At 41.6% G+C, this 27924-nt stretch overlaps 1 protein-coding gene across 1 annotated transcript; it reads left to right on the top strand.

The window, feature by feature from the left end:
• Positions 1 to 114: 114 nt before the first annotated feature.
• grapb (GRB2 related adaptor protein b) lies at positions 115 to 27924 on the top strand. The gene is made up of 5 exons (XM_066661674.1): positions 115 to 228; positions 2504 to 2601; positions 10230 to 10349; positions 25777 to 25945; positions 26825 to 27924. The coding sequence occupies exons 1-5, from the start codon at positions 151 to 153 to the stop codon at positions 27002 to 27004; spliced, it is 645 nt and encodes a 214-aa protein (XP_066517771.1). The 5' UTR covers positions 115 to 150; the 3' UTR covers positions 27005 to 27924.

Here is a 27924-nt window from a genome sequence, read left to right as displayed (position 1 = left end):
TTCTCTCACCTTTCACCCATACCAAATTGTTACTCAATCGCTTCATCACCCCTTTCCCTTCCTCTTTCTTGTCCTTTATTTATTTATTTTTGGGCTGTTTGTGTGTGTGTGCACTCAATCCCTCATTCTTTTCTCTCTGTTTTCTATCTGATGGAGGCTGAGGCGCTCTACAGCTTCAGAGCCACAGAATGTGATGAGCTAAGTTTCCAGAAGGGCGACATCCTGAAGGTGAGTGTGTGTGTGTGTGTGTGTGTGTGTGTGTGTGTCTGTGTGTGTGCGTGTGACATATGTCTTATAATCTTTGAGCATATACAGCTTGGTTATAGATTGATACAGCACTGTGCAAAAGTCAGAGACCACCCTTTCATTCAATTAATTTTCCTATCAAAACAGCTACTACACATGAGTTGTTTTTTTAAATAAATATATTCTGCATTAAAGCATTAATACCTGAATATAATATAGAAACTTTCATTATTTACTGTGTCCAACCTTTCCATCCTTTTCCAGAAGCATTCTATCAGCCTTCCATAGTCATCTGCAGGGGTTTATTTCCACTTTATCTAAGTTAATTCTTTCAAGGTTCCTTATACTTTCAGTCTTTCTTAACCCAAGCAATGTCCGTTACAAATCTAAACCCATCGCCACAAAAATAAATAAAGCATGCTCTAAATCTCAGAGCTCCAGTTTCATTTGACTTTAGTGTCTATTTCTTTTACTCAGTAAGGACATCTTGACTGCTCCACATTCTTTCAGACCCATAGGGTTCTGTTTTATTTTCATGGTGAAAGGACAGACACAAACTCCTCTGGATGTGTTCAGATCTGAAGCAAGAATGCAAGCTTTAAGTGGTGTTTATCTGATGGTTGCTAGGGTTCAAATTTTCTTTATATGGCAGTATAGTATTTTGAACTATTTTTGGGTGTTTGTGTTTTTGAAAATTAAAGGAGATTTGAAATGTAGAAATTTAAATATATTTATATATTATAAAATCGGTGTGGTTCCTGACTTTGGCAAAAGGATAGATAGATAGATAGATAGATAGATAGATAGATAGATAGATAGATTTTTGCTGTCTAAAATATATTCACTACTTAGTCTAGCCTCTTAAAAATTGAGTGGTGTCCCCCAGATTTCAATTTTTGGGCCATTTTAATTTACATATTGCTCATTTTTTAAGGTACTGATGATGGCACTCATTTGATGATTCCTATTGTTGGTTTTATTCATCTTTCCTTTAACTGTGTCAGAACATTGTACTCATAATAAATATGATAAATGTGCAATAAGCAAATTTGTTTTTTACACTTATTTAATACACATTAACTCTTTACATGGTGCTTATACCAATGAAAAAAAAATAGTAAGTTAAAATCATTATAATCTATAATTATAAAACAAGGTGTTTTAGTTTAATGATTTAGATAAGTGAATGTAGCAAAGAGGGCAAGGGTTATTTGATGGAAATAATAATTTGTTTTCTAGATTAAAACCCTATCAATAATAAATATAAAATATTCTGTGTACAGTGTACAAATACTTCACTGAACTGATGAATTATTCCAGTGAACAATGGAAATATTTAGTGTTTAGTTGAAATATGAGTGTGCCATTAAAAGTTTACATTAGAACTGAACTGAAATATTAGTGATTTTAGATTCATAACAATATTTAGATAATAATGTCCAATGAAATATTCCACTGCATATTTGAAATATCTTAGTCAATAAATAATAGATCGCAGTTTACAGTTGAAATTTTTACTTTGTAGATTAATATAGATGACAGTCTACAGATGAAACATTTCAGTCTGGTGTTCAATAATTCAGCTGTGAAGTTGAAATACTTCTGTCTATGTATTATTTTAATGTTTTGCAGAAATTTTACAATGCACATTGAAATACATTGAAATGTACAGTTAAAAATATGGAATTGTGGGTGTCACAGTCAAATCTGTCTAGAATCTGTTTATGAATTCTAGGTTGTACGAAGTTTTCAAACTATTTGTATACCCTTTGCTTTTAATGTATCTTATGAACATAAATGACTTCTGTCCCTCTTCTATTCCTTTTGTATTTGGTATTTTTTACATCTGTGGTTTCTTATGCCTTTTATTTATATTTACTTTTGACCAGTTTAATTTATAGAGCTATATTATATTTAATAAAACAAATACTATATACTTTGTCATGGAGCCTCAAATACAAAAATAACAAATAAATAAAATTTTATTGTATAATTAAATTGAAAAATAACACTTATTTAAAAAAAATTAATTGAAATTCTATTTTACTTCAGACTTCACTTTATGAAAACTGCTATAGTATTCTTGTTTATGTTAATAAAACATTTATTTTTTATGTTTAACATATTTGCCATGCTCTTACATAGTCATAACGGGAACTAAAGAGAATATGTTATATTCAACTGACATTTTTAAAGTAGAAATGTTCTACAAAGTGCATAAGAAATAATTGCAATTTTGATCCTTGTGTTATATCAGGTGACAAATATGGACGATGATCCTAACTGGTATACAGCTGAACTCTCAGGGAGGAGGGGCTATGTGCCCAAGAACTATATCAATGTAAGGCCTCATGCGTAAGTATCAAACTGAATAAGTGTGAATGAACTTGTGGTTTTCTGTGAGCGTGTGTATGTCTGTGTGTATTCGTATGTAACTTCTTGGGTTTATACAGTGGTGAACAGTAACAAAGTACATAATGCTACTCTGCAAAGACCTTGTATTTCAATTTAGTAATTTACTGAAAATGGAAAACCCTATTTGGAAACTCTTATCATTTGCATTGTGTTAAAATTCAATGATAAATGGACCATTAGAAATGGCTCAAAAAAATAACTATTTTAAATAGTGAAATTATATATTTCTTTCTCCAGAAGTTACCATTTTGGACATACAAGGTTTTGTTTGGAAAATTATTTTTCAATCAATTTATAAAGTATTTCTTGATGTCTTTTTACTTGTTTGGTATAATATTGTCTAGGGAATTGATGTTATTCCACTGGTTCACTGTCACCTCAGAGTTTACTCCCCTTAGCTCTCTTTTGCTTCATTGTTTACTCACCTAAGCTCACAATCAGTTCAGATTTTGCTCCCCTCAGCTCTCAATCACCTCAGAGTTTACTGCCCTCAGCTCTCAATCACCTCAGAGTTTACTCCCCTCAGCTCTCAATCACCTCAGAGTTTACTCCCCTCAGCTCTCAATCACCTCAGAGTTTACTCCCCTCAGCTCTCAATCACCTCAGAGTTTACTCCCCTCAGCTCTCAATCACCTCAGAGTTTATTCTCCTCAGCTCTCAATCACCTCAGAGTTTACTCCCTCAGCTCTCAATCACCTCAGAGTTTACTCCCTCAGCTCTCAATCACCTCAGAGTTTACTCTCCTCAGCTCTCAATCACCTCAGAGTTTACTGCCCTCAGCTCTCAATCACCTCAGAGTTTACTCCCCTCAGCTCTCAATCACCTCAGAGTTTACTCTCCTCAGCTCTCAATCACCTCGGAGTTTACTGCCCTCAGCTCTCAATCACCTCAGAGTTTACTCCCTCAGCTCTCAATCACCTCAGAGTTTACTCCCTCAGCTCTCAATCACCTCAGAGTTTACTCCCTCAGCTCTCAATCACCTCAGAGTTTACTCTCCTCAGCTCTCAATCACCTCAGAGTTTACTGCCCTCAGCTCTCAATCACCTCAGAGTTTACTGCCCTCAGCTCTCAATCACCTCAGAGTTTACTCCCCTCAGCTCTCAATCACCTCAGAGTTTACTCCCCTCAGCTCTCAATCACCTCAGAGTTTACTCCCTCAGCTCTCAATCACCTCAGAGTTTACTCCCTCAGCTCTCAATCACCTCAGAGTTTACTCTCCTCAGCTCTCAATCACCTCAGAGTTTACTCCCTCAGCTCTCAATCACCTCAGAGTTTACTCCCTCAGCTCTCAATCACCTCAGAGTTTACTCCCCTCAGCTCTCAATCACCTCAGAGTTTACTCCCCTCAGCTCTCAATCACCTCAGAGTTTACTCCCTCAGCTCTCAATCACCTCAGAGTTTACTCCCTCAGCTCTCAATCACCTCAGAGTTTACTCTCCTCAGCTCTCAATCACCTCAGAGTTTACTGCCCTCAGCTCTCAATCACCTCAGAGTTTACTCCCCTCAGCTCTCAATCACCTCAGAGTTTACTCTCCTCAGCTCTCAATCACCTCAGAGTTTACTGCCCTCAGCTCTCAATCACCTCAGAGTTTACTCCCTCAGCTCTCAATCACCTCAGAGTTTACTCCCTCAGCTCTCAATCACCTCAGAGTTTACTCCCTCAGCTCTCAATCACCTCAGAGTTTACTCTCCTCAGCTCTCAATCACCTCAGAGTTTACTGCCCTCAGCTCTCAATCACCTCAGAGTTTACTGCCCTCAGCTCTCAATCACCTCAGAGTTTACTGCCCTCAGCTCTCAATCACCTCAGAGTTTACTCCCCTCAGCTCTCAATCACCTCAGAGTTTACTGCCCTCAGCTCTCAATCACCTCAGAGTTTACTCCCTCAGCTCTCAATCACCTCAGAGTTTACTGCCCTCAGCTCTCAATCACCTCAGAGTTTACTGCCCTCAGCTCTCAATCACCTCAGAGTTTACTCTCCTCAGCTCTCAATCACCTCAGAGTTTACTCCCCTCAGCTCTCAATCACCTCAGAGTTTACTCCCCTCAGCTCTCAATCACCTCAGAGTTTACTGCCCTCAGCTCTCAATCACCTCAGAGTTTACTCCCCTCAGCTCTCAATCACCTCAGAGTTTACTCCCTCAGCTCTCAATCACCTCAGAGTTTACTCCCCTCAGCTCTCAATCACCTTAGAGTTTACTGCCCTCAGCTCTCAATCACCTCAGAGTTTACTGCCCTCAGCTCTCAATCACCTCAGAGTTTACTACCCTCAGCTCTCAATCACCTTAGAGTTTACTGCCCTCAGCTCTCAATCACCTTAGAGTTTACTGCCCTCGGCTCTCAATCACCTCAGAGTTTACTGCCCTCGGCTCTCAATCACCTCAGAGTTTACTGCCCTCGGCTCTCAATCACCTCAGAGTTTACTGCCCTCAGCTCTCAATCACCTCAGAGTTTACTGCCCTCATCTCTCAATCACCTCAGAGTTTACTGCCCTCATCTCTCAATCACCTCAGAGTTTACTGCCCTCAGCTCTCAATCACCTCAGAGTTTACTGCCCTCAGCTCTCAATCACCTCAGAGTTTACTGCCCTCGGCTCTCAATCACCTCAGAGTTTACTGCCCTCAGCTCTCAATCACCTCAGAGTTTACTGCCCTCAGCTCTCAATCACCTCAGAGTTTACTGCCCTCATCTCTCAATCACCTCAGAGTTTACTGCCCTCAGCTCTCAATCACCTCAGAGTTTACTGCCCTCAGCTCTCAATCACCTCAGAGTTTACTCTCTTCAGCTCTCAATCACCTCAGAGTTTACTGCCCTCATCTCTCAATCACCTCAGAGTTTACTGCCCTCAGCTCTCAATCACCTCAGAGTTTACTGCCCTCATCTCTCAATCACCTCAGAGTTTACTCCCTCAGCTCTCAATCACCTCAGAGTTTACTGCCCTCAGCTCTCAATCACCTCAGAGTTTACTCCCTCAGCTCTCAATCACCTCAGAGTTTACTCCCCTCAGCTCTCAATCACCTCAGAGTTTACTCCCCTCAGCTCTCAATCACCTCAGAGTTTACTGCCCTCAGCTCTCAATCACCTCAGAGTTTACTGCCCTCAGCTCTCAATCACCTCAGAGTTTACTCTCCTCAGCTCTCAATCACCTCAGAGTTTACTGCCCTCAGCTCTCAATCACCTCAGAGTTTACTGCCCTCAGCTCTCAATCACCTCAGAGTTTACTGCCCTCAGCTCTCAATCACCTCAGAGTTTACTCCCCTCAGCTCTCAATCACCTCAGAGTTTACTCCCTCAGCTCTCAATCACCTCAGAGTTTACTCCCTCAGCTCTCAATCACCTCAGAGTTTACTGCCCTCAGCTCTCAATCACCTCAGAGTTTACTGCCCTCGGCTCTCAATCACCTCAGAGTTTACTGCCCTCAGCTCTCAATCACCTCAGAGTTTACTCCCCTCAGCTCTCAATCACCTCAGAGTTTACTGCCCTCGGCTCTCAATCACCTCAGAGTTTACTGCCCTCAGCTCTCAATCACCTCAGAGTTTACTCCCCTCAGCTCTCAATCACCTCAGAGTTTACTCCCCTCAGCTCTCAATCACCTCAGAGTTTACTCCCCTCAGCTCTCAATCACCTCAGAGTTTACTCCCCTCAGCTCTCAATCACCTCAGAGTTTACTGCCCTCAGCTCTCAATCACCTCAGAGTTTACTCCCCTCAGCTCTCAATCACCTCAGAGTTTATTCTCCTCAGCTCTCAATCACCTCAGAGTTTACTGCCCTCAGCTCTCAATCACCTCAGAGTTTACTCCCTCAGCTCTCAATCACCTCAGAGTTTACTCCCTCAGCTCTCAATCACCTCAGAGTTTACTCCCTCAGCTCTCAATCACCTCAGAGTTTATTCTCCTCAGCTCTCAATCACCTCAGAGTTTATTCTCCTCAGCTCTCAATCACCTCAGAGTTTACTCCCTCAGCTCTCAATCACCTCAGAGTTTACTCTCCTCAGCTCTCAATCACCTCAGAGTTTACTGCCCTCAGCTCTCAATCACCTCAGAGTTTACTCCCCTCAGCTCTCAATCACCTCAGAGTTTACTCTCCTCAGCTCTCAATCACCTCAGAGTTTACTGCCCTCAGCTCTCAATCACCTCAGAGTTTACTCCCTCAGCTCTCAATCACCTCAGAGTTTACTCCCTCAGCTCTCAATCACCTCAGAGTTTACTCCCTCAGCTCTCAATCACCTCAGAGTTTACTCTCCTCAGCTCTCAATCACCTCAGAGTTTACTGCCCTCAGCTCTCAATCACCTCAGAGTTTACTGCCCTCAGCTCTCAATCACCTCAGAGTTTACTGCCCTCAGCTCTCAATCACCTCAGAGTTTACTCCCCTCAGCTCTCAATCACCTCAGAGTTTACTGCCCTCAGCTCTCAATCACCTCAGAGTTTACTCCCTCAGCTCTCAATCACCTCAGAGTTTACTGCCCTCAGCTCTCAATCACCTCAGAGTTTACTGCCCTCAGCTCTCAATCACCTCAGAGTTTACTCTCCTCAGCTCTCAATCACCTCAGAGTTTACTCCCCTCAGCTCTCAATCACCTCAGAGTTTACTCCCCTCAGCTCTCAATCACCTCAGAGTTTACTGCCCTCAGCTCTCAATCACCTCAGAGTTTACTCCCCTCAGCTCTCAATCACCTCAGAGTTTACTCCCTCAGCTCTCAATCACCTCAGAGTTTACTCCCCTCAGCTCTCAATCACCTTAGAGTTTACTGCCCTCAGCTCTCAATCACCTCAGAGTTTACTGCCCTCAGCTCTCAATCACCTCAGAGTTTACTACCCTCAGCTCTCAATCACCTCAGAATTTACTGCCCTCAGCTCTCAATCACCTTAGAGTTTACTGCCCTCAGCTCTCAATCACCTTAGAGTTTACTGCCCTCGGCTCTCAATCACCTCAGAGTTTACTGCCCTCGGCTCTCAATCACCTCAGAGTTTACTGCCCTCGGCTCTCAATCACCTCAGAGTTTACTGCCCTCAGCTCTCAATCACCTCAGAGTTTACTGCCCTCATCTCTCAATCACCTCAGAGTTTACTGCCCTCATCTCTCAATCACCTCAGAGTTTACTGCCCTCAGCTCTCAATCACCTCAGAGTTTACTGCCCTCAGCTCTCAATCACCTCAGAGTTTACTGCCCTCGGCTCTCAATCACCTCAGAGTTTACTGCCCTCAGCTCTCAATCACCTCAGAGTTTACTGCCCTCAGCTCTCAATCACCTCAGAGTTTACTGCCCTCATCTCTCAATCACCTCAGAGTTTACTGCCCTCAGCTCTCAATCACCTCAGAGTTTACTGCCCTCAGCTCTCAATCACCTCAGAGTTTACTCTCTTCAGCTCTCAATCACCTCAGAGTTTACTGCCCTCATCTCTCAATCACCTCAGAGTTTACTGCCCTCAGCTCTCAATCACCTCAGAGTTTACTGCCCTCAGCTCTCAATCACCTCAGAGTTTACTCTCCTCAGCTCTCAATCACCTCAGAGTTTACTGCCCTCAGCTCTCAATCACCTCAGAGTTTACTGCCCTCAGCTCTCAATCACCTCAGAGTTTACTCCCTCAGCTCTCAATCACCTCAGAGTTTACTCCCTCAGCTCTCAATCACCTCAGAGTTTACTGCCCTCAGCTCTCAATCACCTCAGAGTTTACTCCCTCAGCTCTCAATCACCTCAGAGTTTACTCCCCTCAGCTCTCAATCACCTCAGAGTTTACTCCCCTCAGCTCTCAATCACCTCAGAGTTTACTGCCCTCAGCTCTCAATCACCTCAGAGTTTACTGCCCTCAGCTCTCAATCACCTCAGAGTTTACTCTCCTCAGCTCTCAATCACCTCAGAGTTTACTGCCCTCAGCTCTCAATCACCTCAGAGTTTACTGCCCTCAGCTCTCAATCACCTCAGAGTTTACTCCCTCAGCTCTCAATCACCTCAGAGTTTACTCCCCTCAGCTCTCAATCACCTCAGAGTTTACTCCCCTCAGCTCTCAATCACCTCAGAGTTTACTGCCCTCAGCTCTCAATCACCTCAGAGTTTACTGCCCTCAGCTCTCAATCACCTCAGAGTTTACTCTCCTCAGCTCTCAATCACCTCAGAGTTTACTGCCCTCAGCTCTCAATCACCTCAGAGTTTACTGCCCTCAGCTCTCAATCACCTCAGAGTTTACTCCCCTCAGCTCTCAATCACCTCAGAGTTTACTCCCTCAGCTCTCAATCACCTCAGAGTTTACTCCCTCAGCTCTCAATCACCTCAGAGTTTACTGCCCTCAGCTCTCAATCACCTCAGAGTTTACTGCCCTCGGCTCTCAATCACCTCAGAGTTTACTGCCCTCAGCTCTCAATCACCTCAGAGTTTACTCCCCTCAGCTCTCAATCACCTCAGAGTTTACTGCCCTCGGCTCTCAATCACCTCAGAGTTTACTGCCCTCAGCTCTCAATCACCTCAGAGTTTACTCCCCTCAGCTCTCAATCACCTCAGAGTTTACTCCCCTCAGCTCTCAATCACCTCAGAGTTTACTCCCCTCAGCTCTCAATCACCTCAGAGTTTACTCCCCTCAGCTCTCAATCACCTCAGAGTTTACTGCCCTCAGCTCTCAATCACCTCAGAGTTTACTCCCCTCAGCTCTCAATCACCTCAGAGTTTATTCTCCTCAGCTCTCAATCACCTCAGAGTTTACTCCCTCAGCTCTCAATCACCTCAGAGTTTACTCCCTCAGCTCTCAATCACCTCAGAGTTTACTCCCTCAGCTCTCAATCACCTCAGAGTTTATTCTCCTCAGCTCTCAATCACCTCAGAGTTTATTCTCCTCAGCTCATAGCCACTTACCCCTTTTAAATGGAGCTTCTCAAAATAGAAGTCTTGCAGGGATGCCTCAGAAATGGAATGAGCAGTATTGCCTCCTTAATTTTTGTCAAAATAAAGTACCTCAGTAGGTAGCATATTTTAAACATCTTATATTTAAGGACTGAGTTAACTTTCTTATCTGAGCAGTGCATATAATGATATGAAATGTGGTCCATGCAGAGAGCTCACTAGGTTTAAGGCAGACCCTTGATGTAAGCATATTAGATTATTAATTGGATAGATCCTCAAAAGTGCTGTGGCCATCTGAGGTCAGGAGTCCTAGAGAGCACAACTGACCTTACACTTACTGGGTAGGATGGCACTCCCTTCCCTCCCCATGCCAGCATTGCCATCTATTAGCCTGTTATCTGACATAGCAAATCTGGACACTGTTTTCTCCTCCACGCACGCTGAGCTGTCCTGTTGTGTTGTGTTAGCAGCAGTACAAAAAGATGCAGTAGTTGACTTCAAATGTATCAAAGGAAGCATGCGTGTCCTCACCCTTCCAGGTTGTTGGCATTGTGTGTGATTAGGGTAATCCTAGCTAAAAGATGGCACTGGGTACAGTTTATTTTAATATCTATAATTTTGTAATAAACACACTCTCTGAATATTTATGATTTTGGAGTAAAAGCACTGTGCAGAATAAATTGCCAGTGAGCAGATGAGCTGATGAAGTGGTGTTGAGGCAAATGATCTCATGTTCTGAAGGTGGTTTGTGGGAGGAATTTCTCGGCAGACTGCAGAGAGCCGGCTGAGACCACTGGAGTGTGGAGCATTTCTCATCAGAGAGAGTGAGAGCACACCGGGAGAATTCTCAGTGTCTGTCAGGTGAACACACACACACACACACACACACACACAACCTCCCAAAAAAGCTGAGACCGTATGTGAACTGCAGCCAAAACAAAAAGCAGTGATTTGTAAATTAACACTGACCTTTAAAGAAAAAAATGTAATAAAAAAAACGTAGATATGCTAGATATTTCTGACCTATTTTATCAGTGATTCTCATTCAAATCTTTGCTAATGATCCAGGAAAGGCATTAATGAGCATTGGTGGGTCTAGGCTCAACGTTTTTCAAATATTCATACTTGAATAACCTTGAGAACAATGATCTGTGAAGAACAATAGCAAGAATTAATTTTGTTAATTAATTGTATTCCAAATTCAAGAGACTCGAGAAATCTGGACGTATCTATGAGAATAAAGAGCAAAGCTGAAAACCAATCACCTTCAATCCCTCAGACACAACTGCATTAAACAATGTCTAAACTACTATCTATAGACAATTCTGTTGCTACATTCATAATGGAAGCTATGTGTCCACCCCCATACCATGACAGATCCTGAGTGGTCCTTTTCTGCTTTGGCCTGGCTCCATACCAGTCCAGCTCCATTAAAAGTAAATGTTCTATCAGAGACTCGCATCCCAGTGATTAGGCACTTAAGCTTTATCATGGACAAATTTCCATGTGGTCCTCGGGTAATTATATTCCTCTGTAATTTTATTTCCACCTGAATCTACCATGTCTGTGTTTTTCCCCAACATTCACTGGAAAGATTACAGGCTGCATTACCTAATGTTTTTCACTGAACTCAGCAGTCATCTTGTTTTAATCCTGTCTGGATGCAGATCCCAGTCTTTCGTTGGATAAAATAGGAGTTTGGGTGCTGCTGCGTACCGTATTTAGCCTCTGAACATGCGTTTCCATAGACACTCCCAAAAATATATATTCAGAGCAGGTAAATAATAAGAAACTGGAAGGGATTCTGAACCTGTTATTGTTGTAGTTGTTAAAAGTCTCCAGATTTCACCCGAGCCACTGTTAACAGAAGGAAAAACTAAAATCAGAAAAGGGAGATCACGCAGGCTGATAAAATGGGCAATAATAATGGCAGCTGCAGGTATATACTGTTACATTTACACTCACATAAGCACATTTTCATCACCTCGCTTATGATCACGTGACAACACGATATATTTCAGGAATTAGAAACACTGACATCATCAGTTTTTTCATTGCCATTCTGAGTTCTATCACAGAGGAGGCAAGTGAAATTTTGATTACAGACTTCCTGAAAAACTAATCCAGTCTGGATGGGGTTTTAATAACACTTATTTTTCACAGTTAACTTCTGGGGTTCTTTAAGCACACCGAGGATAATGCCTATTAGCATATGCTATTAATGACTTTTTTGGCTTATAATATCCTCCATCAGATAAGACAGGGCACATTTAAGTTTTTGGGAGAGCAAACATGATTAGGACGACTGTCATTCGGTTTCTGGAGTTAGAGGAACACTAGGTAAGATTTGTGTGTGTGTGTGTGTGTGTGGGGGGGGGGGGGTTGCTCCTGGGCCCCTCCTATAGAAGCAGAGTGTAATCCGCCTTTATAGCACTGCCATGGAATCAAGGATGAGGTCAGATGGAGAAGGGGTGGTTTCCCGCCCTCCTGTTTAGGTTTCGATGACAGTAATACAGATGTGTACGGAAGTCCTCCAAAATTGGAGTGTGTGAGTGAGCTTATGTTTGTGTTTGTATTCTAATGTGTGTGAATATATGCGTTTGTGAATATGTACAGTAAATGCGTGTGTATTTGTGCATGTGTATATATATATATATATATATGTGTGTGTGTGTGTGTGTGTGTGTGCATGTGCTTGTCTGACTCTATATCTGCTGTTGTGTTAATACATGCTCTAATTGGAGTGGAGTGTGTGTGTGTGTGTGTGTGTGTTTTCAGCCTGAGGCTTTGAAGCTGCTGTGATGTAATCATCCACTCTGTGCTATCTGGAACCTGTTTAAACAGTTCTGATTTCTCTGTGGAAACTCTTCCAGTTCAGTGTATGGTATAAACACTGTATTATGTACATTACATTGTACTATTAATTCTTAACTACTTTCAAAATTCTAAAACTGAGTATTATTACTACTCCGCGGCACGGTGGCGCAGCAGGTAGTATCACAGTCGCACAGCTTTAGGGTCCTGGAGGTTGTGGGTTCGAGTCCTGCTCTGGGTGACTGTCTGTGAGGAGTGTGGTGTGTTCTCCCTGTGTCTGCGTGGGTTTCCTCCGGGTGACTGTCTGTGAGGAGTGTGGTGTGTTCTCTCTGTGTCTGCGTGGGTTTCCTCCGGGTGAGTGTCTGTGTGGAGTGTGGTGTGTTCTACCTGTGTCTGCGTGGTTTTCCTCCGGGTGACTGTCTGTGAGGAGTGTGGTGTGTTCTCCCTGTGTCTGTGTGGGTTTCCTCCGGGTGACTGTCTGTGAGGAGTGTGGTGTGTTCTCTCTGTGTCTGCGTGGGTTTCCTCCGGGTGAGTGTCTGTGAGGAGTGTGGTGTGTTCTCCCTGTGTCTGCGTGGGTTTCCTCCAGGTGATTGTCTGTGAGGAGTGTGGTGTTTTCTCCCTGTGTCTGTGTGGGTTTCCTCCGGGTGACTGTCTGTGAGGAGTGTGGTGTGTTCTCCCTGTGTCTGCGTGGGTTTCCTCCGGGTGACTGTCTGTGAGGAGTGTGGTGTGTTCTCCCTGTGTCTGCGTGGGTTTCCTCCGGGTGACTGTCTGTGAGGAGTGTGGTGTTTTCTCCCTGTGTCTGTGTGGGTTTCCTCCGGGTGACTGTCTGTGAGGAGTGTGGTGTGTTCTACCAATGTCTGCATGGGTTTCCTCCGGGTGACTGTCTGTGAGGAGTGTGGTGTGTTCTCCCTGTGTCTGCGTGGGTTTCCTCCAGGTGACTGTCTGTGAGGAGTGTGGTGTGTTCTCCCTGTGTCTGCGTGGGTTTCCTCCGGGTGACTGTCTGTGAGGAGTGTGGTGTGTTCTCCCTGTGTCTGCGTGGGTTTCCTCCGGGTGACTGTCTGTGAGGAGTGTGGTGTGTTCTCCCTGTGTCTGCGTGGGTTTCCTCCGGGTGACTGTCTGTGAGGAGTGTGGTGTGTTCTCCCTGTGTCTGTGTGGGTTTCCTCCGGGTGACTGTCTGTGAGGAGTGTAGTGTGTTCTCCCTGTGCCTGCGTTGGTTTCCTCTGGGTGACTGTCTGTGAGGAGTTGGTGTGTTCTCCCTGTGTCTGTGTGGGTTTCCTCCGGGTGCTCCGGTATCCACCCATGGTCGAAAAACACACGATGGTAGGTGGATTAGCGGCTCAAGAGTGTACCCAGTGACTCTGGGTAGGTATCGAACCCACCATGACCATGAATTGCTTGTAGACAATGAATGAATTACTACTGTTAAAATAGTAAATGTAGTAGTAAACCATAAGTGCATCTTGCTCAAACTGACATATGCACACACTTTTGCAATCGTACCTACATCTTGTTTAAACAGTGCATTAGCGACTTTGCGATTGCGACAGGTCCCTGGATCTGGGCGACTGCGACACCACCATGCCACCCACCTTAGACTCCTGTTTCATAATTTCTTGGAAGTGCTACAAAAATGGAGGATAATGTAACTGCCACAGAGGAAGCTGCAGAATATTCTCATGCTCTGCAGCCTTTGAGGCAGATTCTGAAGATGTACTTTCCAGCACATTCCAAAACCATGTCGTAACAAAACAAATGTGATCTCTGCTGTATCTTGGAGATTTTACAGATGGCACGTTTGTGCTGGATGTCTGCTTTATGTTTGTTTCTTTCCTGGAATCGCAAATAAACAATATTATTTTCTTATTTCCCTAAATAATTCACTTTAAATCTAAATCTAACATCACCACACCCCTACATTGTGAACTACACAAGGTGCTACATGTTTGTAGTGTAACTGCAGTGTGTTCTCATCCAAGCACGTTGAGCTGTCCAGTGGTGTGTTTAGGGGAACAGGCCTTTATTTATTATTCATAGAAAAATGTAGGTAATTAGCTCTAGCCTCTACCTCCACTTGCCCCACAGGTCGATGGTTCCCTAGGTTCCCCTCAACACACATAATGTCCCTGCAGTTTCACTCCTCAGCGTCCAGGGAGCATTTGGGGGTAGAAGCCTTGCTCTGAGACACATTAGCCGTGGATGTTGAGGGAGGAGCAAGCACTGTTCTTTTCATTTTCTTGCCCATGTTTTTCCTCAGAAAACCTCAGAATGAATAATAATAACAGAAGAATTCTAAAAAATATAGTGGCGGATGCTTCTGTTGTTTATTTATTGTTTTTTGACACTATTTACATTATTTATTTTATTCTATTGTTTTTTTGTAAAAAAACTTGTTTTTCTCTTTGCTTTGGACAATAAACACACACACACACACACACACTGAAATATCTGCACTGGCCTTAGGTATAGCAGCTTATTATGCAGCACAGAGCTAATATTGTGTGGCAGAGTGGGTTGTATTTTTTTATAATTTTATTATTATTACTTTATACATGTATCTGTGCTTTCGCCTCCACATTTCTCTCACTCAGCAGTTCTGCGTTCAGCTTTTAAAACATTTAGAATGGCGTTTACTAAAAATACTTTGGATATGAACAACACAGCGCATCTATTATACTTTACGTTGAATATTTTACATTGAATTTTCTGTCGCTGTGAAGATATAAATAACAGAGAGACATTACTCCAGCACGGCTCACCAGATATCATCACATCTCTCCTCACTCTTTCTCTGTTTCTCTTTCCCTCTCTTGCTCTTTCACTCTCTCATATTCTTCTTTCTCTTTCTTGCTCTTTCACTCTGTTTTCTTCTCTCTCTTGCTCTTTCACTCTCATTCTATTCCCTCTCTTTCTCTCACTCCCTTGCTCTTTCACTCTGTTTTCTTCTCTCTCTCTCTCTTTCATGCTTTTTCACTCTCTCATTCTCTTTATCTCTCTCACTTGCTCTTTCACTCTATCGTTCTATCTTGTCATTCTCTCTTCTCTCTCACATTTTTCTCTATTTTTCTCCCTTGATTTTCCTACTCTCACTTTCAGTTTTTTCCCCTTTGCTTTTTCTCTCCATCCTTACTCTCTAGTTTTCTCTGTTGTTCTTTTTTCTCTCCTGTGCTCTCTCTCTCTCTCTCAGTCCTCTTGAGGAACACATGATTGCTCATCCTCTTTTCTCGCTGATGACCTCGAGCTGCCTCTCCTCTGTCTCTGCAGCAGTGAGGGCAAACGCGTTGGAGTGATTCTTATTCTCTTGCATAATTCACCAAGCTTTAAAAAAAAAACATAGTGAAGGCAGTTTAACCGTGTAATACCTCTGTTGTATCACAATCATCTGACAGTGCCATCAGCCCTTTACCGTTTCAGAACATCTGATGATGAATGGACCAATAGAAACTCTTCAAATTACGTTTTTCTTTTATTGTTAACTCCAGCTTAAATGGCCATTCAGTAAGTCTTAAATTCATTCAAATGTCATAAATTGTTAGAAATGTAAGCATATATATAGTTTGTTGCTTAGTTAACACTGTGTCCCCTCACCGTCCACACCTCCAGCAGCCACTGCTGTGTCTGATCCACCTTCACCACTGCAACACACACTAACACACCACCAATAAATCAGTGTCCCTGCAGTGCTAAGAATTAACCAACCACTCGCATCAAGCCTGCTCTGTGGTGGTCCTGGCAGATCCTGACTGCTGAAAAACAGGGTGAAAATCAGTTGATTTTTAAAGCAAGATATACATAAACATTACACTTAAAGCAACAATGTGTGATATTTTTACCTACAAATTACAACTTTAAAATCCTTGTGTTGCTCCACTGACCTGGAGCAGGGAGAATAGAGCCTCTGTCACTGCTACTCCAGGCTCAGCACTGCAGAAACTGCACTATGTAACTTTTGGAGGAGGGTAAACAATAGGCCCTGTCCAAAAAACACACGTTGGTAGGTGGATTGGCGACTCAAAAGTGTCCGTAGGTGTGAGTGACTGTGTGAGTGACTGTGTGAGTGTGTGTGTGTTGCCCTGTGAAGGACTGGCGCCCCCTCCAGGGTGTATTCCCGCCTTGCGCCCAATGATTCCAGGTAGGCTCTGGACCCACCGTGACCCTGAACTGGATAAGGGTTACAGATAATGAATGAATGAATGAATTTTTGAGGATTATATTTTATATTTATAACATTATTCCTTTATAAGCATTTAATGTATTATGTATGTCTTTTATCTCCTGAAAAGTTTAAAAGTGTATGAATAATGGAAAACACACAGTATACAGAGATATAGCAGTGATATTCCTTGTACAGAAAAAGCCTACACCCAACAATGTTTATCATAAATAAAAACGTGTAATTGTGACTTATTACTTACTTTGTACTCAGGAAAACAAAACACTTCAAAGATTGACTGTGTTAAGGACACTTTTACTTGCACAGAGACACATTTTCACAGCTCAGATCTAATATCTGTTTTAATTATCATGGCATTAATTATAAATGAAAGAGAGAGAGAGAGAGAGAGAGAGAGAGAGAGAGAGAGAGAGAGAGAGAGAGAGAGGTGTTATATCAGACATTAAATGCTCTGTATGATCCAGCGATTAGTTCTGGAACAAATTTAAGTGCAGAAATGAATCAACAGTTCACACATTAAATTACAGCACGTCACACACACGCCCACATGCTCACACACTCTTTCAATTTTCATAAATGCTGCAATATTTTAAGCTCCTTGGCTGGGATGCTGTGAGTACGGAATATGACCTTCAGTTACATAACCAAGTCCCTTAGCTGAGGTTATCTCATCGTTTGTAATGAATGGCATGGTTTGGGAATCATTGGGATTATTACTGTAATGAGTCTTAATGAAGTTGCAGGAGTGTAATGAAGCTTAAGCAACTCCAGCTTTGTGTAGGTAAAGATTAAGACACACAACTCGGGTTTTGAAGCCATAACAGTAGAGACAGGATGGGCAGCTCACAATTTTTCAATTGAATTTTGCCGATTTTAAGGATGACAGAACATGGCTGCCACATATTAAATGACTAGGGATCACACGCTATACAACATTCATTCATTGTCTTTAACCCTTATGCAGTCCAGAGCCTACCTGGAATCTTTGGGCACAAGGCGGGAACATACACTGGACAGGGTGCCAGTCCTTCTTAGGGCGACACACACTCACAGATTCACACCTACAGAACACTTCTGAGTCGCTAATCCACTCCCTTCTATTATTTTCAATACAGTGCTGTAAATATAAATTACACTAGGGGGAGCCCCAGGAGTAAAACGCCCCAAATTAAAGATAGCTTTTCTTTAAATGAACGAATGAAAGAATGAATGAATGAATAACAATTCACTGTAAATTGTACAATGACAAATAATTGCACATATACATTTTATTCACACATCTGGTGAGGACTGTACAGACTCGAGGGTACAGGAGCTAAGTAGCCGTAAGATGTTGCCTATTTATTAGAATTTCCATTCCACCTTAAAATTTACAACAGCTTCAGCTAATTCTACAAGTCCCCTACTGCTCCCTGGGCACAGAGGTGGCTGCCCATTGCTCCAGGTGTGTTTTTTGCTGCCCCTAATCACGTGTGTGTGTGTGTATGGCGTCAAAATACGTTCTAAAGTTCTGAGAACCGAAAACCGGAAGCCTTAACCTATAAATGTCATTTTATAATTGAGTCATTGATGTTGAGAGTTATAAAAACACGTTTGTAAACAGAATATTTCATGGAGGAATCCATTTTTGCATTCCACCTTTTCTCAGTTGTGCTTCTCTCAGTCTCGCTGTCGCCTCCAAGCTTCTCGCTTTTGACTTTTGACGATGTCGGGATGTAGATAGTCATTGGCTGCTAAAGATAAGCCCCGCCCACCCAGCAGATTCTGCACACCCTGACCCTGATTGCCAAATGACTCTAAGCCTCTATGAGGAACTGTGCATTACTAAAATACATCATTGTTAAAAATATTTGATATGGCTTATCAGTGTTTGTCGGTCGGTCTTTTTCCAGTCAGTGTAAGATTGCCACACTCTCGCTGATGTAACAGGGTGTGCTAAATCAGATGGGTGAGCGGGGCTTAACTTAAGCAGCCAATGACTGTCTAGATCCCGAGCCCCGTCAAAAGTCAAAAGCGAGAAACTTCTGGAGGCGAAAGCGAGACTGAGCCCAACTGAGAAAAGGTGGCATGAAAACGAAGACGTATTCTTCAAGTATATTCAACTCAAAATAGAGGATTATATTCAGAAATATTATGTTTACGAACCTGTTTATACAACTCTGAATATCAACGAGAGTTTTCTCAATTACAAAATGACATGTATTGGTTACGGTACTTCAGAACCTATTTTGACGCCATGTGTATGTTTGCTCACTATTCTGGAGAGAAACTGAGAATGTTTTATGGAAGCAACACATTAATTCACAAGTCACTGTCATAACAAAATTACTGCTACATGAAATCTTTTTCATGATACTGTGTTTTATAAATGCAGCACTCCATGAAATATTGAACTAATGGAGCATCGCTGAAGCCTCATGGCTTCATAACACATTCTGAAAACTATCCCAGTGAACAAACAAATCATCTGTGCACTCGCTGAGTGAATACTAAAAAAAACATGATGCAATAACCCAGGACAAAACTGGAGGAATAACAAACATGTAGCACAAGGGAAAGACACGAAATAAAGACAAAAACCCACAGCTATGCCAAATCCAGACAGGGACTTGCAGGGCTTTTTGAACATTGGGAAAACATGAGCTTCACTACTGCGCAAATGTCAGAGCCCATGCATTATTTATTCCATGTCTAGTCAACAGAGTCAAACAGCACAAGTCTTTATATCCCTTTCATTAATTCATTCTTTTTCTGTAAACACTTCGTCATGTTCATTGGAGTACCTGAAAGAAGCAAGCGCAACAATGTGACTCTCACACTCTCACACACCTGTGGACAATTTCACACTGCCAATCCATATACCGAAGTCTTTTTTTGGACTGTGAAAGGAAACTGGAGCACCCAGAGGATACCCACACAGACACTGAAAGAACAGTTCTCTCTCTTGGTGTTGTTCCGCTGATTGGAATCGTCTCGACACGACTCGAGTCGCTTTTAGGTTAGCACTTTTCCACTAGCACAACTCCCCTGTGAAATGGAGCTGGTGATGTCACAAAGCCCTGTCTCTAACGGAATCTTTGAAATCCACAACGGTGTGGGTGATAAAGTTAGGCGCTGTTTACTCATCGTGTTTTTGTGTGTTGTTTTTGTTGTTTTTTCATCTTTTGGACTGAACACGACTTCCCGCTTCAGTTCTCACAATTCAGTTTTCCTTGTTGCACATTCATCGGCTCAAGGAGTGTTTAAACCTCTTCAAAAAGAGCGTGTTCCTGTCTTGTTTCCTATTAATCAGCCATGGTTTGCGCTGGAGAACCATGAATCTTTTTTGGTTCCAGCTGGGAACAAGTTTTTGTGGTTCGCGAACCAGTTTATGCTGGTGGAAACACACTGAACGGTTCCAAAGTTAGTCCATGAACTGGAAACATTCCGGTTCCTTGCTGGTGGAAAAGTGCTATGTGAAATATGGCTGAATTAACAGCAGAAGGTGAAATAACGTTCCTAATCACACATGTGTGTTTCAAGCTTAGGAGTCAGTCAGTAAGGGAAAATAACTCTGGTGGCGGTCCGGCAATAAATGCACCATGTATTTGAACAAAGGAGTGGCCAAATTCCTAATTTTCAGGTGTAACGATATTTAAGATATTGTTTATGAAACTTAGTAATAAATCATTCTTAAAAAATAGTAAAACCCTCAAAAATACATGAAAAATAAATTAGGCATTAAATTTTATTTAATGGACTAAAGTTACACTTAAATGTATTTAGTTTTTTTGTCGACTAAAACTAATCATAATTCATTCATTGTCTGTAACCCTTATCCAGTTCAGAGTCTTCCCGGAATCATTGGGCGCAAGGTGGGAACACACCCTGGAGGGGGCACCAGTCCTTCACAGGGCGACACACACTCACACATTCACTCACACCTACGGACACATTTAAGTGGACAATCCACCTACCAACGTCTGTTTTTGCACTGTGGGAGGAAACCGGAGCACCCGGAGGAAACCCACGCAGACACAGGGAGAACACACTCACAGACAGTCACCTAGATCCGGACTTGAACCCACAACCTCCAGGTCCCTGGAGCTGTGTGACTGTGACACCTACCTGCTGCACCACCGTGCCGCCCACCAATCATAAACAGATTAAACTAAAACTAATACACATTTTAGTCAAAAGTCTAAATCAAAATCAGCTGCCAAAATGAACACTGTTGCCACCTAATCTCAAAATAGTCTTCCTTTTCCTAGTCATTTCAACTGTAATCTCCTGGTTCGTTACTTGGGTCAAAGATTGTTCAAGTAGGATCAACAGTGATGAAAAGAGACCTTACACCAGCAGCATTCATTAAAGTCAGATCAATGGGTCTGCTCTGAGCAGTGTTGACTCAACGTTGTCTGACTATTGTCTGCTGTGCGAGTTTGGCAGTATGAGTTGGCACTAATAAGTCAGGCGCTTATCAATGACTCAGACACAGGGAGAGGTAGAGCTAGGGGTAGAAAGAGAGAGAGAGAGAGAGAGAGAGAGAGAGAGAGAGAGAGAGAGAGAGAGAGAAAGAAAGCTAATTTGCATGTGTATAATAATAAAGATTACTGCAGGGATTCTCTGGGGCATCCATGGAACTTCCGCTCATTACAGGGTTAGAGAACCGAAAAACTGCTGCAGACAAATGTATATTGGAGTATGGTAGGATTTCTCATGCAGAACAGAGTGCCAAATATCAAATGTACACAATCCCTTCCCTGCAATTAAAGGGGACAAGTAATAAATGAACAACTGATTAAGTGCTTCTGCACATTTACTTTGGGATCTGGAGTCCACCAACCCACAGACTGTAAAACAAGACCACTCAGTCTTTTTGTGGTCTGCCTTAGTCTGCAAACATGGCTCCTTCTGAACTTGTGCTGCTTTGTATGTAGAGAGAAGAGACTTCAGAGTTGACCCCCACCTTCTCATCTGAATCTGTTCAATCACAGCGCTGGATTTGTGTTAATGTTAGAGCAGAAAGATATGTGTTAATTGAAATGGAATAAAACCAACACAAAGAGCACGGTGGATATTACAGCACTGAGTAAAAATGGAAAAAATGAGAATGGAGAAGAAAGAGACAGAGCAAAAATGGCTAAAATCCAGAGCTGCACCTTGCTCCTCCCTCCTCATTCCTGGGCACACATGCTTGGGGTAAACAGAGGCTCATTCTTATTTAAAGGAACTTCTACTGGATTTAAAACTTCCGTGTTCTTCTAAAAAAAATCTAGGTGACCACAAACAAACAAGAAGAAACCAAGATTAGAAAAAAATATTTGGCCAAAATGTGGTACATCTGCTGTTCTCTTATGGGCCACATTTGGCCTGGAATGACTGCATTGACTCAGTGTGAGTCTGGGCCCACAGGTCCCCGTTATATGGGCCAGATGTCGACATTGAGCTCAGGTCTGGCCCACACAACATGTTCCTGGGAATACTGGTGCTGTATTTAAAGGATGGAGACCGCTTACAGCCCTGCAAGACCCAGCAGGATGTTGAGGGATGTTGACTTGGCTATAATTTCTCCCGAACAAGTAACAGCAAGTAATTTCAGGAAAACTAGAAAGGAACAGAGGCGTACGTGTGAAGTTAAGGTGTATTAAGGTGTAAAGGTGGATTGTGTGTGAAGAATAAGCATTGTGTTCCAAACGCTGTCTTCAGCCTCACATAGTCGCCTTATTTAAGGGAACGTCTACAACTGTGGGCAACTGAAGTTCTCTCTGGTTTGTTTACATTCAGAAGCTCTGAGTCTTTTAAGGTGGAACAGTTGGAATGGAAATTTAACGCTTGTTAATTCGCAGTGTTAAAATAGCAGTGGCTTGAATATGGCACATTCTTTTTAAGTATTATGATCCAAAGTTGTTTGTGTACATTCGGTTCTTCCTCAACCTGGCAACCTGCATGGGCTTCACATTTAAAAAGGAAGGCGGACAACTCTCTCTCTCTCTCTCTCTCTCTCTCTCTCTCTCTAGCATGATCATCAGTCAGGTGATTCATGAGACTGGCATCAGTGGGAAGGTCAGAATTGGCTCATGAATCACCTGACTGATGATCATGCTTGGTCATGGTTGTTGATTTAAGTATTAATAACAAATAGGATGAATGACATGAATGCTTCAAACTAAGCTTAATTAAGTGGAATTCACCCTGGAAAGAATGGAGGCAAACACTATTCACTTTCATCCTTTTGAATGAGTTCTTTCAGCCTGTTTCACCCAAATTAACCTCCCTTAGCCTAGCTCCATAAAGGGACAGTCTTTTCCTATTACTGCCAAACCATATATATATATATAGAAATGTAGTGAAAATGTATTATTTTCACATTATTTTTAGATTAAACTACAGGTTGCATTGTAGTCCCTGTTTATGTTCCATAGAGTGGGTCCTCTACATGTTAAAACAGGTTTAATATGGAATCATTAAGACATGACGGCCACTAGGTGTCAGTATTAAAGTGTCAGTGTATTCACTGAGGAAAACAAAACATTAATTCTTTAACTCCAAAAGTTTAAGCACATGATTCAGTTCAAAATGATATCAGGTTGTATTCAAGGATTTGGCAACCCTGATCAAATGATATGTGACCAGGAAATAAGTCTACATAGTAATACATATTGTAAAATTGTACAGAACTTTTAATATTTCATGTTTCATTTTTTGTATTTAATGTGATGAACTCTTTTAAATAATGCACTACACTATGCTGAAAATATTCAGCGCTTATCCAGTTCAGGGTCACGGCGGGTCCAGAGCCTACCTGGAATCATTGGGCGCAATGCAGGAACACAGCCTGGAGGGGGCGCCAGTCCTTCACAGGGCAACACACAGTCACTCACACCTATGGACACATTTGAGTCACCAATCCACCTACCAACGTGTGTTTTTGGAACGTGGGTTCAAAGAAATAACCTAAACTCCCAGTAAACTCACTGCCCTCGCTGTAACAGGAAGTTGTGAATTGTTGGGGGACGGGTGAAGAGTTTGAGTCAGACATATGACTGGAACTATTTTTGCTGAGTCGTAGTGACGGACTCAGACAGTGTTGTCGCTGACAAATTTACTGCTGGAACCTAGACAATGAAGCCCAAAGGAGTTGAAACATCTGGAGTTTGAGACTATTATGAGCCTGAGTCACTGTGAACCCTCACATAATTGTAGTCTAACTGAGCATAGCATCTGCCCACTGTAACATCTGTTACAGTGTAAAACTACTACAATGCTGCCAGAAGGAGAAAACTGTGAGTCTGTACTGGTACATTTTTAGTTCACCATTTCCACTGTTACATTAACACACATGACACTTGGCAGATGATCTTATACAGAATGACTCTAAAAGTTAAAGTGGACGGCATTATATAGTCATTAATTAAACCCCTAAAAACTCCTCTCTGTTCATCAAAACATCATGTTTACAAGATATGTCCAAGAACAATCCCATAATGATTCAACAGTACCTGCAGACCTATGCATATGTGTTTAGTAAAACCTGGTATCAACTTTAAAACATAAACAGACCAGGCTCAGGACTCTTTGCTTCATCTTGATTTGTAGTTATTGTATTCACTAAGTGAGCTCCCATCCACTGGTGGAGCTATTTCACTAAATACACTCAAAGCCTCAGTTATGTACATGAAGTAGAGCTACAAAAACAGTGCAGTTTTTTGTTAGCAATAGCATTACACAAACTCAAAGCCCTGCTTTTCTAACCTTCCTGACTTTACAGTTACATTTTCCCTTATGTTTAGAGTTAGGGTAAAGTTAAGGGTTATGTTGTAGGTTTATAGTTAATTTTTTTAGCTAATTATTCACGCCATGTTGCCAGATATTCACATATCACTGGGGAATGCTCTTTTAGTAACATGTGCATTTTCACCTTGATACCAATATGAATTATTACATCTCCATTGCCATTAACCCTTCTGCTGCTGGCCTGAAGCTTGAAAGCCCCACTTCACAAGTTGATGGAATTGGTTCAATAGGTGTATGACATATGAAACCCTGGCTCTCAGAATCCGCCTGTTTAGAACACTGACGTTTCCAAGTAGAACTGTTCGGCCATAGGTCTGATTAGTTTATTCACTCATCATAACAACCTGTAGCACGTAGACAACAGCAGTTGTATATGTTAACATGTTTATAAAAAATGTTTTTAAAAGATGGTGTGATTAAAAACAAACAAACCTATTTACACCACTAAAGTGAACATAAAATGACTTTAAATGATGATTCAATCTTACTTTTAACATTTTGTGTTCTATGTATTTGTATACTCATTATATTATACTGGTTTTTATACTAGTTTGTGGGGTGGTGGGGCTTTAGAAGCTTGGACAAAAGCCAGAGAAATACCATAAGAAGTGGTAGAGAAAATGTAATTCTACATTTAAGGACAGGTACAGGTACAAATACATTTCTCTGGAATCCCCATTTACTCACCATGTAAATGTACTGTGAACAGTATCAGAAGTATAAGGATTTCTGAAAAGTAAAAGTAGGAGTAGAGAGCTCACACACTCTGTCCACCCCCATTCATAATAATAATAATAATAATAAAGATAAATGCTTAATGTGAGAAAACGAGATTGTATCAACAAGATTGGCTTTCTTTCTCTCTTTCTCTTTCTCTATCTGTCTCTCTCTCTCTCTTACACAAGAACACATTCCTTCTATGGCAGTTCCTCTTTCTGTCTGCACAGGCAGAATGTGCCCTAAAGCACTGTGCGTGTGTGTTATTGAGAGAAAGCTGTTTGTCAGGTGTGGCGGGGTGTGGCTGGCAGGTGATGAAAGTGAACCCGCTGGAAAAGGGTGTGTACATGTGTCACAGTGCGTGCGTATGTGTGCGTGTGATATCATGACATAGGGTCAAATTTATCCAGGGGAGTACTCCCTTACTATAGAATTCAAGTTCAGTTCTCCACACATCACATTCCAACTCCATTCTTTTTGTACTTTGATTTACAGCTTTCCAGCCCAGATCCACCTAATTGTATCAAAGTCATTAAGTGTGTGGGTGTGTGTGTGTGTGTGTGTGTGTGTGTGAGAGAGAGAGAGTCCATAGTACTCGAGGCCACATTGCTATGAGTCAAGCTGGCAGCTGAAGACTGAGCCAAAGCTTTGATCATTTTTTCACACTGAGTAGACAAAACAATAAGCTGTCTCCAGATAAAATACAGATGAAATCAAACTGCCAAGTACTTTTCGCTATCTTTCTGGTAAATGATCTCATAGTCACCTTCCTCTCTTCCCTTCCCCCACCTGCGCCCACGTTTTCTGTAGTTATGGGGACCACGTGCAACACTTCAAGGTACTGAAGGACGGATTAGGGCAGTACTTTATATGGGATGAAGTCTTCAGCTCGCTCAATCAGCTGGTGGACTTCTACAGAATCAACAGCATCGCCAAAGAGAGGACCGTCTTCCTGCGAGAGCCTGAGAGATTGTTAGCTGTAAGACAACACACACACACACACACACACACACACACACACACACACATTCTCACATACAAACACAATTTTGAATTTGAATTTTTAACATATAATGGCTTTGTATAACTTTTTGCTTTATAGGACTCTTATTACATTGTAATGAACAATCTAATTACAATCACTTTACCATTACAATAACTCTCGTTACACATTAAGTAATCATTACTTGTGTAAATACATATGTATCCGCTGCCATTTAAGTGTATTTTCACAGTCAGAACATAATCAGAAGGATATCACTGTAACTGATTTGAAAATGTGAATGCGTCACCATTAACAGTTTCTGGGCAATTTTCAGTGAAATATATATATACATCACTTTGAATGATCCTTTTGTTCAAACAAAATAAAAATGTTTAATCTGTGGAAATTGCATAATTATATCCAAGTTCTACATTTCAAATTAAAAACTGGTATCTTTGGAATGAAATAGCTCTAAAGCGACTCAGAAAAAAAGGTGTAGGCTTTTTTTTATTATTATTTTTTAAGATTGTAGTTTGTGGGACTAAACTTTTCCAGAAAGCGCAGCATTAAGACTAAACTTACAATATCTTTATGTATTTATAACCTAGGGTATGGGACATTAAAGTGTTATAATCACAGATAGAATACAGAAATAGGACTTTAACAGCCATAATTATATATATATATAGACTTAAAGAAACATTGAAAATGTTCAGCTTGTGTTTATATCATTTCTTTAAATAATACAGGCTAGATTGAAAATCACTCTTTATGGTGTTTTCCTTTGTATTAAAAAGACATAGCCACTTCCAGTAAACCTCATACCAACCTGGAACACAGCCTAATAGTTTTCCTGTGTCATTTTTTTTTCAGCGACCCCGCCATGCCCACGCTCTCTTTGACTTCACCCCTCATCATTCCAGCCAACTACGCTTCCTGCGGGGGGATGTTATTGACCTGCTGGACTGCTCGGACGCTCAGTGCTGGAGGGGACGCTGCCGGGGAAGAGTGGGGGTGTTCCCACCAGAATACGTCCAGCCCATATATCACTAACAGCTCAAAAGTCTAGTTTTAACTCATATGTTTTCAATCTTACTGGAATTCCTGACCATTCACTGTAGTCCCTGCCCAACACATAATAGCTACTGGGTTTATTAAAAACCCCTACCAATTTTGAGCTCTAGCTTCCTTATATAAAATCCATAAACAACAGTTAATTAATACATAGTTTTCATTTTCCAGAGTCAAGAAAGAAATCATAATAAAACCTAGATTCAACCAAACATTAAACAGGAGACTCAACATAATTAAACTATTAAAAGATACATGGAAAATGACACAAAAATATTGACAATATACTAAATATACACCTCATTATTAAATATTTACTGTGTCCACCTTTCCCCTTATTACTGCTTCCACATTTCTCAAGACACCTTCTTTAAATTCCCCAAAGAAACCTGCAAGGCTACTTTTTCACATCTGCTTCTCACAATCCAACAACCCCTAAACCCTTTCAGTGATGTTGAGGGCTGAACTCTGTCAAAGTCCTGAGAACACCAGCAGCTTCTTTCTTTGATTTGTAGATTGTCTTCTTTTGTGTCTATTTCCTTTTCTCAGTAAGGGCTACATCCTTTCACACCCATAGCTTTGAGTTGTCATCTCACAGGGGAAAGGTGGACACAAACTCCTGTGGACTTTTTTTTTTTAAACCGTTCACCTGTTTTCCTTTTATTTGTTTATTTATTTATTTATTTATTTATTTTTCTGCTAAAAAGACAGTGGATTGTCTTAGGTTTAATCTTCGGAAATGCCCACTGAAAATCAATATCTTGGACTTAATGGCAGTTTTGACTAATAAACTAGACTAGGTTCTGTAAATGGATTATACAAATGTTGTATCTCATACTGTACACCAGCACGACAACACTAACCACCTGATATTAAAAGAGGTGGCTTACATTTTCTTCAAC

The sequence above is a fragment of the Hoplias malabaricus genome, chromosome 2 (assembly GCF_029633855.1).
Source record: "Hoplias malabaricus isolate fHopMal1 chromosome 2, fHopMal1.hap1, whole genome shotgun sequence".
Lineage (NCBI taxonomy): Eukaryota > Metazoa > Chordata > Actinopteri > Characiformes > Erythrinidae > Hoplias > Hoplias malabaricus.
Note: the sequence above shows the minus strand (reverse complement) of the source record. Positions and strands in the feature narration are given on the sequence as shown.

Bases quoted from the DNA above. Each gene is read 5' to 3' on its own strand.
- grapb (XM_066661674.1), top strand. From the start codon at position 151: ATGGAGGCTGAGGCGCTCTACAGCTTCAGAGCCACAGAATGTGATGAG. The intron at 2,602-10,229 runs GTAAGTATCAAA...CATGTTCTGAAG, and splicing joins ATCAATGTAAGGCCTCATGC to GTGGTTTGTGGGAGGAATTT. The intron at 10,350-25,776 runs GTGAACACACAC...CGTTTTCTGTAG, and splicing joins GAATTCTCAGTGTCTGTCAG to TTATGGGGACCACGTGCAAC.